Below are 14836 nucleotides of genomic sequence, written 5' to 3'. Positions count from 1 at the left end.
TAAGCAATGAAATTCGTTAGGCATGACAAATATCACGTGATTCAATGGAGCTAACATCAACATAGATTTACAAATGAATGAATGAAAATACCTGTGATCCATTAGGCACCGGTAAATTCTGTGTTGCTGTTGCAACAGCAGCGATTGCTCTTTCCCGCTGCGCCAATAACTGCGACACTGATACACCAGAATAGGGGCCACCTACACTGCCCAGCTTTCTCTTCTTTTTCTTGCTGAGGCCATCTGTGTAAAAATGATTAGCCTATCAATATTTCATTCTATCATAAAGCAGTTATTTTAACGAGGACATCATATTGGGCACGTATTAAATGTACTCGTTTAAGCGTTTTAGTTCATCAGCAATAATGACTGGGAGATGGAAGATGACGCGTGTATTCATGCCGATGGACTGAGACACCGAGAGAAGCCCCGGAGAGTATAATAACAGCCGTCGACACCTCCGAATTGCCGTAATTTACGAGTAGCGGTAGGAGGACATACCGTGGTGGAAGAGGGTTTTCAACAGGGGTCTTTTATCTGTAAGCCTACAGTGGATAATTATTCTCTGGCGTGTGCGCCGACGAAATGGGGAAAGATAATTCCAAATGGGTAGAGGAAGTGGGGGCGCGGTGGCAGAGGGAGAAAACGGAGGAGGGTGGAGGTGTACCAGAGAAAAGAGGTGAGTGCTGACGGAAGAGAAGCTAAAGAGGGAAAGGGGGGGGGGGAGTAGGTGTAGTAATGAGTCTACCGTCCAATAGCAAAGCAAGTTTTGCTGACCCGACGACGGTTGTTTAACCTGAATTTCAAAGGGGAGATGAAGATTTGCGTAAAATCTTTGAAGCATTTTGTGGCCTCCGGAAGTTTCGCCCGGGCGTCTGGATCTTACAAATTTTCACTTCAGTCTCCCTTCACTACCCAATATCACTGATACGAGCATCTCCCTTCCTCCGTAATAGCAGCCACTCAATAGCTCGAGTCGTAAACGTTTCTCCACTTAGTCGTAACCGAAATGAATGTAAGACCCAAACGAGTGTCCTGCCATACGTAAAATTCACGGAGAGGAGTTTCGTCAAAGTAATAACAAAATCATTAAACGCAATTGATTTCCTCAAACGCGGTTTGCATTATGCAAACCATAACGTGATATCTAATTTCTCAGCAAAGAATTAAGCATAATGTGATGGCAACGCAATCAATTATATTACACAGCAGAAATCATTAATAAATTACTCTGTATACAAATTAACAAAAACATAAATTATATTTCGCGCATGCTATAATTAGCAGTGAAAATACAGTTTTTGATCTTTTTACGTCGCAATGCGTATATAAATGTTGGAACGACGAATATTTTCCATGAGAGATACAGTTAAGAGCGAATGAGAGAGAGAGAGACAGAGTAAAAGACACTAAATGGAAAAGCGATTGAACCATGTTTATCGGGATTGCATAATAGTGGTTTACCGTTGTTGGAAGAAAAAAAGTCAACATCGCAACAGCTCATTACAGCTAGTAAGCTACACCAATAGAGCTCTTTGGAATTGAATTCTACCCTGTTTTGTCCGTTCCGTCGGTTCGTTTTTTATTTTAAACCATCCGGCGAATGCACTTGGAACGCAATGAAAAAATAATTGATATAGAGGTGGTGCGAGCGAGCGTGCGAGCAGCTACTCTCTCTCGAAAGAAGGCATCCGTATTCTGTAAAAACGCAATTGCTCGGTCGAAATGACTTTAATCACAATCGAGTGAACACGGGGATGTTTATCGAGCATGAATGAGCGAAACGCGCTTTCAGTCATGGAGCTACCCGAATCAGGTGTTACGAGAGCAAATCGCTGACACGGACTGTGAGTCAGGATTGAATAATACGCGTGCGCGGCTCGCGCAAGGGTTTGCCGTCATTCGGGGCAGGCGCAAGAATCAAAACCGGACAGTCGTTGGACCGCAAAGTTCTACTCCCTCCAGCTTGCCTCACCCCCCTCCACTTGCTGCTACACCTACCTACCTACCACTTCGTCATCTCAGCTTTCCCAGGGAATCTGTCTTCGAGACTATACCTCCGTCCTCTTCCTTCTCCGTGCGCTCGCTGCTCGGTGGAAAAGTTATATATATATATATGTATACGTATAGGTGGTAGGGTGGGGTTCCGCGCGGCGGTGGTGATGGTGCGGCGGAGGCTGCTGTGCACTCGCACGAAATTAACCCTTATCAACTCGTGTCTGCCACCACCACGCTAACCGCCTCGTACACCGGGGCTCCTCTCTCTCTCTCCCACCATCCCTTATCCCCCCCCCCTTACCCAGCCATCCTGGTAGCTCTAGCAGCCAGCAACAGCAGCAGCTGCCCCCGCCGGAATCGCTGGCAGCGAATGGAGAGCGGATTCTTTCCTACTCCCGGGACTTATTGATCGGTCGATGCGATAAGAAGACACGAGCTGGCTGATTGGTCCCTCTTCCGGGCGACTCGCGGGGTGCGCTCGAGCGCGAAGCTTTTACGACGCTTGTGCCGAGTCCTCCTGCCTGGTCCGCCACCCTGCCTGCCTGCCTGGCGACCCGACCCGACCCGACGCGACGCGACGCTACAGGGATACACGCTGCAAATCAACGGCGGTCTGTCGCCTCGACTCCGGTACTCGGTAGGGACGTACATCCCCCCCCCCCCCCCCCTCCTCATCCTCGCACTCCCATGACCCAAGCAGAAAGCACTCCAAGGACTGCGGATGTTTCTACACGCTTCGCCAAGCCGTTTCAACGCCACCGTGACTCGACTCTCAGCCATCCAAATATTTCACACAGTCACTCGCGCGCGTTGCCCCTCCCTCCATCTCTGTCCCAACGACCGAGACGATGACGACTCTTCCATCGATGAAACCTGTACGCATCGACCGACCATTGCAATTGATTTACAAGAAAAGGGACCGAGCTTAATTGCACAGGGCGAAAGTATAAGTATTCATCCCAAAGTCCAGTTTTACAGCTACTTTGTATTTTTATAACTGGCGATAAAAGCTCAAGTTAAAAGCACGATGGAATAATAGATGCTTGATGGGGCAGAAAGTTTTCTAAGAGGCGAAGGGTTAAGTTACGTCTACCATAAAATTGCTCTCGGGAAAATGTGAGTTTACTTGAGAATTGAAACAGACGCGATTATTTTCTGCTTGATGTGGAACAGGTGTAATTGATCAACGGTACGGGAAAATTGTTTGCGTGGGAGGAAGACCTTGATGGCATCGAGTCACCGTCCGTAGCTAAATAGACTCGGAAACTCCTCCGGACTTAATTAAAACTTAAAACCCCAATCACTTTCACTTTATTTGACGTTATAAAAAAAACCTTTTCAATTTTGCGCGATTATCAAACCACGAGCTAATGAAACTGCTATTATCAGAATTTATTCGATATTTCACTTTATTTAATCGGTAAAACATTGCGAATCCGCTCAAAAATTCTCGCTTTTATGAGATAAAGCAGAGCTTAGAAGGGGCAGATTAAATCATCTCTTGAAAGGCACGGCCGTTATAAAAACTCCAGTATTCGTTCTATTCACGAAATAACGTCGGGGATAAAAAAAGCTTCATCTCTTTTTTATCTTTTCCTCCCATTTCAGAGCTAGGGTTCCGGCGCCCGCCACCACCACCACCACCACCACCTTACACCCTTCGGTGTACATTATAGAAATCGCGACCCTTGTTTAGGGCTGTCTTTTCTACAAGATCGCATCACTCGAGAAAACACCGTTACCCGCTACTAGAAACAATTCGCACAATAATACCCCCCAATTAAAATATTACTTCCGCATCTGCCTCGATCTCTCATCGCTGTTTCTTTCATTCAAAGTTTATCGCGCCATTATGAAATTGACACAAAATACTGGAACATCGTCACATTGCCCATTATTTTATCCTTTGTAAGACGATTAAGGTCTTTTCGTTTATCGAATCGTTCGTTCACTCGCCAGTTCATTCCTCGAATTGCGTTTATTTTTGCGAAACAACGAGGATGGGTAAAAAAATGTGCTTGATTTTCATCGGATTTTCCAATTTCGCTCTTTTATTTAGTTACTCTTTGATATATGAAATGATGCTGAACACACAAATATAGCGTCCCTGCGATGGAGCGAGCGCTGTGCAGCAGTCCCTAGCCCGTCTCTCGACGCTCCGTGTCGTTTTATATCAGTGGAAAATTGGAATTGAAGCGTCGTCGTCGGTGAGCGTGCGAGAGATCCAATGTTAAAACGACCCTATAAAATTCCATAAACATTGCCGTCGACATATATACCCAAGCTGCACTGACAATAAACTAAGCTTTACCTTCGGAACTGGATATTCTCCATGCACAATCGCTACGCAATTTTCAAACACTCCGATTTATCGTTTCAACTAAATGCTCCAACTTGAAACGGACCAGTATAACGGATACCATAAACAAAATTCGTTGGACTATTCTGTCCTCCCGAGTATACCATCCAAGTTTCTATATATATATATATATATATATATATATATGCAATAAGAACGAGTGACGGTAGATCAAATATAATTAATGCTTAATGAAGAAAAAAATACCTTCTACACACACACACACATACGCACGTTTAAGAGCTTTATCCTCGGGATTGGAGATTATAATAGGTACCAGGAGTAATTTGGAGGATCGAAGCGTACGAAGATTGCATTGGCGCGAGTGTACCATATAAGAGGGTCGAAGATGTAAAGGGCGCGTTTAATTAACGATGCGCGCGAGAAAAAGGAACACGAGAGAGAGAGAGAGAGAGAGAGAAGCGAAAGAAGGAAATCTGCGGCCGCACCGGCTCCTCTCGCTTATGGGATTTGGTAATGAAATCTCGAGTGGAGGTTGGCCACGGTGATACATCATCCAACTGCACGAGCGAGCTTCGCTCTCTTTCTTTATTCTCTACCACTCGCATCGACCAGATCCAGTTGACCTCCCCCCCCCCCCCCCTCTACAACAAGAGGCCAACGAGGATTCAATGCTATCGCGCGAGCCTTAAATATAAACGAGGGAAAAAGATGGCAATAATAAGACGGACGGACAGACTTTCCGCAAATGCCGCAATTTCATCCTTTTTCCTCCAGCAAGCTACACGACTTTTTCCCTAATGATCGCGACTGGCTCTCCGATCGCGTTTCAGGTGGAGGGGATAAAACTTTTGGTCTTTCATCGCAATAAAAGTTGGCGCGTGCTCGCAGAGCCAAGCGAGCCTCGAACGTCCGGTCGACGATTATGGTGCCGATGCGACGACGCCGCGCCGTGTCGTCCCAAAGTCGCGGAACTTCCTTTATCTATATATATATATATATATATATATATATATATATATATATATACACCAAGCAATACCCTCTTCCAATACATATGATACGCATCGTCCTAAAAGGTTTCCTCTGGTACGCGTCGTTCGCCGAAAAACTTTTCACGTTTGATATTGTAGGAGAGGAGAGCTGGCTCGATAAGCTACTCGTTCATTGGTCCACTTGGTCGATCGTATTAATTATTGCAGGAGACGACTCGGTGCACGGAGAAGGCGAAGAGTGCGGCGAGAGAAAGAAAGAAGAATCTTACCTTTTCTGGCTTTATCGGGCGAAGTGGGTGAGTCTGCGGTAGTGTAGGCCGGAGAGACCGCAGCGGCAGCCAAAGACAAGGCGGAGGAGGAGATTGTCGACGTGCAAGAGACGATGGAACTGGTGGCGGCCGCTTGTGGCAGCAAAAGTTTCCTCTTATGGTTGCACAACTTGGTCATCTCTCGCATCTTGCCCTGATCCGGGCTCCAAGGCCGCGTTGCAACCTGAAAGCACGAAATGTTTCAGCATTATTCGCTTATTCTCTCTCTCTCTCTCTCTCTCTCTCTCTCTGTCTCTCTCTCTCGATTCTTCCAGCACGGGAGAATGTTCCGCGGTGGAGAAAAATCAATTGGAATAAGAGTAAAATGGAAAAGGAGGAAGGAGGGAGAGAGTGATATACGAGTTTTGCAGCGGCGGGGTAGTAACCTCCAGCAGTGACTCAAACGACCTTGATAGAATCTCGATGAGGTCTTGCGCGACTCGACTCGAGTCTCCCAAGATACGAACAAAGCACCACTTTGGAAAACAAAGGCCGTTCTCATTCCATTGATCAATGATTCGATTATATCCACCCCTTAATAATCTAATTAATCGAGCCGCGTACAAATTGCATCATACATTTTTCATGGCCGATAAGAAAGCTTGATAATCGAGCAGATCAGCCAGATAAATTGCCGTAGCCGGGCCGGGCGCACGCGTTATTACTCTAATTAGAGCGTAATCCATTTCGACGAATATTTCGATAATCAACGTTCATTACGGGTTAATTGTGAAGTATGCCTGCGAGCTTTGTGAAATTCAATCTATATATATATATATATATACACATATACCTATATATGGGTGTACGTTGGTTATTTTCATTTTGACGATGCGCTCGTGAATATCCTGCGAACGTTCATGCGCAATTGGTCGCTGCAATAAGTATATATCTCTGCAACTCTGACGTTAATTATGTGCAAGCGAGTGATGAGTGGTGTAGGTAAGGGGGAGACGAGGTAAGCAGAGACTCGCAAACTGCTGTGTGGGTCCCTCGTCATTACGTAATCGGAGCGAGGACCGCAGGCAGCTCCTGATTTATGAAATACGCGATAATCTCGCTTGGGCGATTTTACCGAATGCCTCTCTACTACCATAATTGGCCTGAATCGCTAAACGGCCTCGAGAGACTGCAAGAATCCATGGATATATATATATGCTACAAATTCACCACTCTCTCTCTCTCTCTCTCTCTCTCTCTCTCTCTCTCTCTCTCTCTCTCTCTCTCTCTCCCTCGCCCTAATAGCTCCTAATCAATGAAAATCAATATTCATCCGCGCTATTCTTCAATTACACACAACTAAAAGACTCGACTCGACTCGCACATTTAATTAACATGCTCGTACAACATCAAACGAATGCCTATAATATCATCAAACAAATTAGCATTTAAACCCGTGTTTACTCCCTTTATTACTATTTGCTTTTCCATCTCCGAATTTATCACGATAAATATACAATTTGATAGGCGCGTACCGATCAGTTTGTACATCTACCTCTGTTCAATTATCTCTTCAAGCTCGTCGAGAGCCCGAGGCGAGAAACTCGAATCAGTTTTATGGCAGACTGAGCTGAAAATACTTTTTAAATCACAGCACATATATACATATATATACACGACAACAGCAGAAATAGACGTAAGATTTATCGTCGCGCTTGGCGATACTCGAATATTCGGTTGTTACGTGTCTCTAATGTGAATATATATATATATATATATATATAGTTATGTCATTAGAATTACTGCGTTAATCGTTAAAAGAGATTTCGTGACGCAGATGCAGACAATTATTGGCAAAGCTCGCGTCGTCGGCATGGATGATGCAGAGCGAGGAGAAGGGAAGGAGGGTAAAGGAAAATGAAGAGAAGAGTCTATACTACATATATATACATGTATATTAAAGAGGAGAAGAGGGAAAGTTGGAGAATGATGCGGTTAGTGCGTATCCCCGGGGCGGTGCATGGTACATCGGCGAGCGTTAATTAAGAGCGACCTGAATACAACGTTGAGATTATGCGAACGCGTTGCGTTGCGTCGCGTCGCGTCGGCCTTGACGTTAAGTCGCCAGAGCCGGCAAGCAGCAGCATCGGCCGACCGAGTTGCGCCAATCCGATGACGTTTTCCTGCCAGTTAACTCAATCTCTCAACGTCTTCTGTGTTATTTCCCCCGTGCAATAGCCTCTTTTCCATTTTCAACACTCGTTCGCTGCCATCCATCGGTTTACCGCTTAATAATGCAAATCCACCACATACCCCCCCCCCTTCCCATTACTCTAATCGTTCAAACTTCACTTTACATTTTACATGAAACGCGTCGCGACTATAATACTTCGTGAATATATTGGTCAGCCTTAAATAATTATGATATCGCTACAAACAGCACTGATTATCTTTTAAAATATTGACCGTCCCAATCACGAATAGACGACCGACTGCAGGACTCTGTATACGTGCAGGTTTTTTGAGGAAAGAGCGTCGTATAAAATATGCACTGCAAACAATTGAAATGTTTGAGCGACGTATATGTATAAATGGTACAGAGACAAGGAATTTCATCGATAAAAATGGCAGGAAATATCGTATAACTCTGCGCGTGTTGCAAAAATTTCGCAGCTGCGGAGGGAGTAGGCCGCGGGTAGAAAAACTCTCTGTTGAATCGGTCTTGTATAAAAAAGAGAAAGGGGTGGAGGGGGGAGAAAAGCAGAACGAGAGTACGCTCAACGATGCACGCATGCAACGACGTATTATGCAATCGCGGCTGTCGAGTTTCTCTCTCTTTCGTCAATTTTTTTCTCCGTCCTCTTTTTTTCCCCCCATTTTTTTCTCCATCGACGACTGTTATAGCTGCATAACATTGGGTACCGCATTGGCTTACCTGTAAGAGCAGAGGGGGTAGGGGGGGGGGTTGTGGTTTTTACGAGACAGAGGTAAGGTGCGCGCTTGGTGCACATGCATGGAAAATGCAGTGCGCGAAAGACGTGCACTGTACATATACATATATATATATATATATATAGAGAGAGAGAGAGAGAGAGAGAGGCGCAGAGGGCCGATCAGGTTGAGAAGTGCACGGTGCACGCGGGCCGGCAGCAGAGCAGCATCCCGGCCAGGGTCCTTCCAGCCAGCCGTCGTTAAATTAAATTTATGTCAGTTTCAAGAGGACGTGCAAAGCTGCGCTTACGCTTATTACCCGACGGAACGAGCCACGAGTTCAGTTCATAATTCCCAAACAAAGACGTTATAAAAAGCTCCATTATAATAAGCAGCATCTCTCCTTATGCTGCTCGTTGCGTTACCGTGAAATTGCAAATATTATGTTTACGGCTGGATATAGTGCAAAAAATCTACGTTAACTTGTCAAATGCTTCATTACAATGTTAGTCCATGCTTCTTCGGAGATAAATATCAAATAAATTCTGTATAAAAGATTTCTGCCCAATTATTCTCTCTCTTCCCCCTCTCTTTTAATATACATGACAATTTCAGTAAAATTTTTAGCGATTTATATGCGATAATGAGGCTGCTCGTTAAAAATGGTTCAATGATACCTACCTGCCGACGAGAATCGCTAGTCCTTTGAGTGGGACGTTAAATAAATTTATGCGAATATCAACGGAGGCGGTACGCGATACGCTCGTACGTTTATCTTTATTGTGGGACATTACACTGAATTAACGTAACAAGGCTATTAGTCCGCAATTTAACGATTTCAATTTTGACGAGAAGCCCGAAGGACGTCCGGCAAATCACCTCTGCCAAGCCAGTAATAACAGACGTCATCTGTACATACATATATATATATATGTAAAAATATAAGTTTTACTTTTATTGTGTATTTATGTCAGTCTTAGTACGGTCATGTAGAGAAATCACGCGATACGAGCCGGAAAAGATGAAGCGACGGATATACCTATATACGTATACACACACATATATATATATATATATGTATACACATAAAAAACATAAGGTAAGCTGAGATGTATAAGTGAAAATAAAGCGTGTATAAATTCAGCAAGGGGTTAAGGAATTAAGGCTTTCGCGAACAACCATCATATTTAAGTGAAATATTAGGAGAGGCTCGTATACACGAGTCGCAAGGAGCGAGAGAAGTGATGAAAAAAGGACTGTCTCGGGAAAAATGCAACAAGGAGCAATATTTCAAGTGTCGCTAGCCGGTGCGCGTGGGCGCCGTAATTTTATCACGGGAGAAGGAGAAAAGGGACGAGAAGACGAGCGGGAAGCCGAATATGAGAACGACCAGTACGGGTATGAGCCTTGGAGAGAGAGAGAGAGGGAATGCGATGTGCCATAATGTTTTACGATACTCATTTATAATGTTGGTAATGTTCCGCTCAGTATGCAGTGCGTATTCCCCGGCATAGGACGCGCAATGCAGTGCAGCAAGGAATATCATTCCGCATGCATTAATTTTCACATCTGGAATTTATCGTGGCCCTTTCTTGCCAGGCCAACGGCTCGCAACGAAAACTTTAAACGGCCACCACCCTCCACCTCCTCCTCCTACCACTACCAACTCGGTATACCTATCCTCGCGCACCGCTCTTAATCATTTCCACATTTTCATTTTAATTATTTACCATATTTCCGCCTCCACGCGAAAATTCTCCAATTTTATAACAATAATCTCTTCTCTCTATCCTCTCTCCGTACGAAGACCATATATACAGCTGCGGTCGTGTATATATATACATAATTGAACACGATAAGTGTATCGTGTACATATATAGATTGACTCTGATTTACGACGCGCGTTACGAGAGTGAGAAAAATAAACTCGTCTCTGTAATTATATTACGTGTTCGATGTGTTAATTGCTCGAGCATTTAAATAAAAGAATGTAAAGCGATTGGAGAGACTTAACTTGAAAAAACTCACTATGTATATAGCGATCCATTGCTGTCTCCCTCTTAGAATCGTCGGTGAGCTACGCACATAAAAGAGGACGGTGAAGCGATTTCATGAATTCAATAGGAGAAGGCCAAAGTGGTTGAAGTTTGCTTTCTTGAATGATCGAGCGAGCACAGAGCCAGACTTTCCGTTCGTACTCCCCGAGAAAAACCAAGATCGTAACGATAATATGACTCATAAGTCATGCACCAAGAGAGAAAATAACCCACTATATTCACCGAGAGTTTTCAATGCTGGGGGAATTACGAGCGGAATACCAATTTATATATATAATTGAATAAAATTGATTCCAAGTAAGTAGAACTCTGAACGATCATATCGAATATCCGAATCCATCTTTTACCGAGAAATCCATACAACTACCTTAACTTTGATTATTTACTTCACAAAAAATATATATATATATATATATACAGCAGTGGTATCTTCTTCTGTAATATAATTCATCAAGCACATCGATAAAGTTGTAAAGAAGTTCCTTGCGTGTATAACCTATTCTTTTATATTTATTAATCGATCTGATAAATATTATAGGAACAAGTATATATATGTATAAGAGGATCGTTTATCGTGGCAAAAGTTTCAGTCTGGAAAGTATAGCTCGATCTCTCTCGATAGGAGCATTTCTTTATTCCGAGAATAATGCGTATTATTCGAGGCTCGTATATCTGCAGAAATCAGCGAAACATTTTAGATGATGCACGATCAAACCTGGCTGAATGCCCGGATTTTATGAATACGGCATTTCCGTTCCACTACTGCATCAATCTAAAATTAAGCACCAAACCAAGAAATCAAGCACGGCCGGATCCGTGTCGAAACCAATTTATCTCACCCTAAAAACAACGATGCGTCGTATATTTTGTGTGTTCGAATGAATCAAAGCTATTTCAATGCTTTTTTTCTTACAGCGCTTTATTTCAATAATTGATTAGATCACGTGACTGATAATGAATTTTATTCAATGCAAGATATCGTTATAAATGCAACTTAAAATATAAATTTCCCCTTTTCCCATATCGGAGATTGAATTATGAAAGAAAAGTTTAAGAGGTATATCTATACAGGAGAAGAGATTGATTCGCGGGTAACGCAAACACGTCGTTCGATCTCATTTGTGTATAAATATAAGAGAGTATAAATGAACGATATATATATATATATATAATAATGTTGCGGAGCAGCTACTCGATATAGCAGCTCCCCCTCGTGCTTAAAATAAAGCTTTTCAATTTGACGCCGCTCGAGATGACCTCCATTAATTATTTCACTCTGTAAACATCTCGAACTATTATACCGGTAATCAATTACGCTCTAGTAATTATCGAGGCCCGATCAACGTATAATTAAGGGGACTTTTCAACCGTATTGGAGCGCAAGATTGTGCCGAGCTATCTTTAGACTTCCGAAGGCAATTCGTAAGAGAATCTGACAAATTAAATTTGCTTCTTCCGACTTGCATCAGGAGCGAGCAACCCTTCTGGGATAAACGCATTTTCGCAAATTTATTACCGCGGTTAGAGTTTCTGTTTCACATTTGAAATAAACCGAAGAACGGACAACCGGTTTCCTCCTCTTCCTCCTCCTCCTCTTTCCAAGAATGTTCTTATTACGAAAAAACCAATTCCAGCAAACTTATCGTTTGTCCGAAGATTAAAATTAATTAAGACCTCCCTCCCCCGCCCCTGCCTTCTTTCCCTCCAATGGTGCAATGCGAGATAGCAAAAAGCAATTAGCTCGTTAACATCGAGCAGGAGTTTGTTATTTATTGTTCCCCGTGAAGGTATAAGGGATCTTCTTGCAAGGAGGGAGTAAAGGATATTCGAAAAAGGGGGGAATAAACCGTGACAGATCGAGAGGAGGAAACTACGTTGCTAAAACGGTGAAAACACGTACCGATGGTAAGGGGTTAATAAACCGTTCATCTGTGTATATATGTAGCATTACGGACAAATGCTCGCAAATTGCAATTCTGCGATGCCTGTTTATTCAGACGGTACAGCACCGGCATATTAATATGTGGTAATGAAAGGCAAAATACACATCTCGTTTTGACATAATTCACAATGTTGCATCGATAAATGTGCATGTGTACTTACGTCCACCCCCCCCCCTTCCCCCTCCCCCTCCCACCGCCACACACTACTCTTTCCACTCCTTCTCTTCCCGCGACCCAGCCGGATCCAAGTTTTGCTCGTTTTATCACTCGCATTATGCTGTCAGAACATATACCGTTCGCACGTGCTTGCACCCCCTCCCCCCTACCCAACCAATACCTAAAAACTACCACGTACACTTACACAACTTGGCCAATATATCGATTTTTCAAAAAGCATCTGCTCCGCTCGAAAATGTAAACCCAACTTTAAATCGCGAAATATAAAAAGCTCTGTCATTGAAAAGTGTAAAAATTTAAAATCATAAGCGAATAACCCAACGCGCGCTGTGGACTCGGATTAAATTTGCCTTTGTGTTCCCGAAATGTATTAAGACTGCAAAACGAGGCTGTAAAATCAGTAAAAACGTTAACGAATATGTACCTTGGCCAACATTGTTGGCTGCATGCAAATTTACATCGCTCTTAAAACGAGGAAGGTACACTATAAATTAGGATTATCGTGATGTTACTTTGCAATTGTCTTGTTTAACTAGAATATTAAAAGCCTCTTATAAAAAATGAGTGGAGCTTCGTATTTTCCTCCTCTCGCTCGGATTCTCTTTGCGCAAAAAAGATATTTGTATTGCTTTCCAACAAGGCGAATCTAATGTTCCTCCACAGTTCTTCCATGTGCATAGTTAAACAATTATCCTCAACGATTTTCTGCCATGCAATATATTTCATCGATTACCAAGTAGCGTACACGTATAAAGTACCGCGGGAGCTTTTTGTAACGTCAAACTTTGTCTTATGCACCACATGGAAAAGAAGAAAGAAAAACTCTCTAAAAAAAAAAAAGCATATATAAGAATAATAGTCGCTCTGCGTTGTTTCGTTATGTTCACATAATTATATCCATGGAGTGTACATACGCATAGAGCGTGGTTTCATTAATTAAAAAGCAGCAGCAGCAGAAATGAAAAGCCGAAGGATCTTTTGGAGCAACATAATTTCATGGTATCGCGCAGATAGCAATGCGCCTCTGGCAATATATACGGCCGGTTTGTATACTTAGTCCGGTCGTTTTATCACTCGCATTATGCTGTCGAGAAGCAAGTCGATTGCACGCTTAAGCGCGCAAGAGTTGCCGCATGCACACATGACCGTCCGGAATCGATTTCTTCGGAAATCATTTTTTTTAAACACTCAAACTACACGTGTTTCGATTTCAACGGCTGATAAGGCATCGCGCGCCGCGCGTTTCTTACCTCGCTGCAACGTGTTACATCGCGTTACGCGAAATATCGCCATTGCTCTCCGCACAAATTATACAATAATAAAATCTTCGCGATGTCGATCGAGCGAAGGATCGTCAAATATATTATTAAAATTGAGCGATCGATGCGCGCTGAATAAATTGCTTAAGATTCTGCGACATTGCGAAACGAAAAATTATTGTTTTAAAATAATAGGGAGACGGGATGTCGATAATTACGTAGTTATTCGATGGAAGATAACCGACGATTAAATCTGCGCTCTCTGAAACACGAAACGATCGACCAAACAACAACAACACCGTGGGATAATACAAAAATGATTATTTCTCTAACCTTACACACATAAAATGCTGATTTATTTTCAGAGCACGTCGATCGACAAGATCGAAACAATTACAGTCGAAGCGAAAAGAAGAGCTGGTGTACGAATAAAGAATACTGTATAAGTAATCTTTTTTTTTATGCGAGCGCGAAACCCTTAGCTCCTCTGATTTGAAGAATACCATCATCTCTTTTTGTACCTATATACCTACACGGCTCTTTGCCATCTTTCATCGTTGAGAAGACGGAACAACATTTCTCCGCATTTTTCCTTTCAAGCATGACTGTCGGAATCATTTTCAGAATATTATTCTTTCATCTGTGTTTCTGGGAAAACTGGCAGACTGGCAGGTGGCAGGATATAACGACTCTTAGAAGCGTGACAAACGACGGATATTGGATAGGACGGGTAGAAACTCTTATCGAACATCTTTATTCGCTTTTTGTTTAAGTTGAATGGAGCAATCGGATTATCCTGCGAGTGGTAGAGGGAGGAGGGGGGGGGGGGAGGGAGTCGGACCGACGTCGATCGACCCATGACACGGGAGGAGGAGGAGGCGAGTTAGCTGCACTCTCTCTCTCTCTCT

The 14836-nt window shown here is 43.1% G+C and overlaps 1 protein-coding gene across 4 annotated transcripts in view; it reads right to left on the bottom strand.

Moving 5' to 3' along the window:
• The window catches only part of LOC136784673 (methyl-CpG-binding domain protein 5/6 homolog sba-like), a 77568-nt gene that overhangs the window by 15119 nt on the left and 47613 nt on the right, over positions 1-14836 (bottom strand). For all 4 annotated transcript variants that reach the window (XM_066745518.1, XM_066745520.1, XM_066745517.1 and 1 more), the window contains exons 3-4: positions 5583-5805; positions 92-243 (exon numbers count right to left, since the gene is read on the bottom strand). In XM_066745518.1, coding sequence (XP_066601615.1) covers positions 92-243; positions 5583-5805 — 375 coding nt within the window. The remainder of the gene's footprint in view (positions 1-91; positions 244-5582; positions 5806-14836) is intronic.

Source organism: Prorops nasuta, unplaced genomic scaffold (genome assembly GCF_024137725.1).
Source record: "Prorops nasuta isolate Cenicafe-Biocafe unplaced genomic scaffold, Cenicafe_Pnas_1.2 PNAS00063, whole genome shotgun sequence".
Classification (NCBI taxonomy): Eukaryota; Metazoa; Arthropoda; class Insecta; order Hymenoptera; family Bethylidae; genus Prorops; species Prorops nasuta.
Note: the sequence above shows the minus strand (reverse complement) of the source record. Positions and strands in the feature narration are given on the sequence as shown.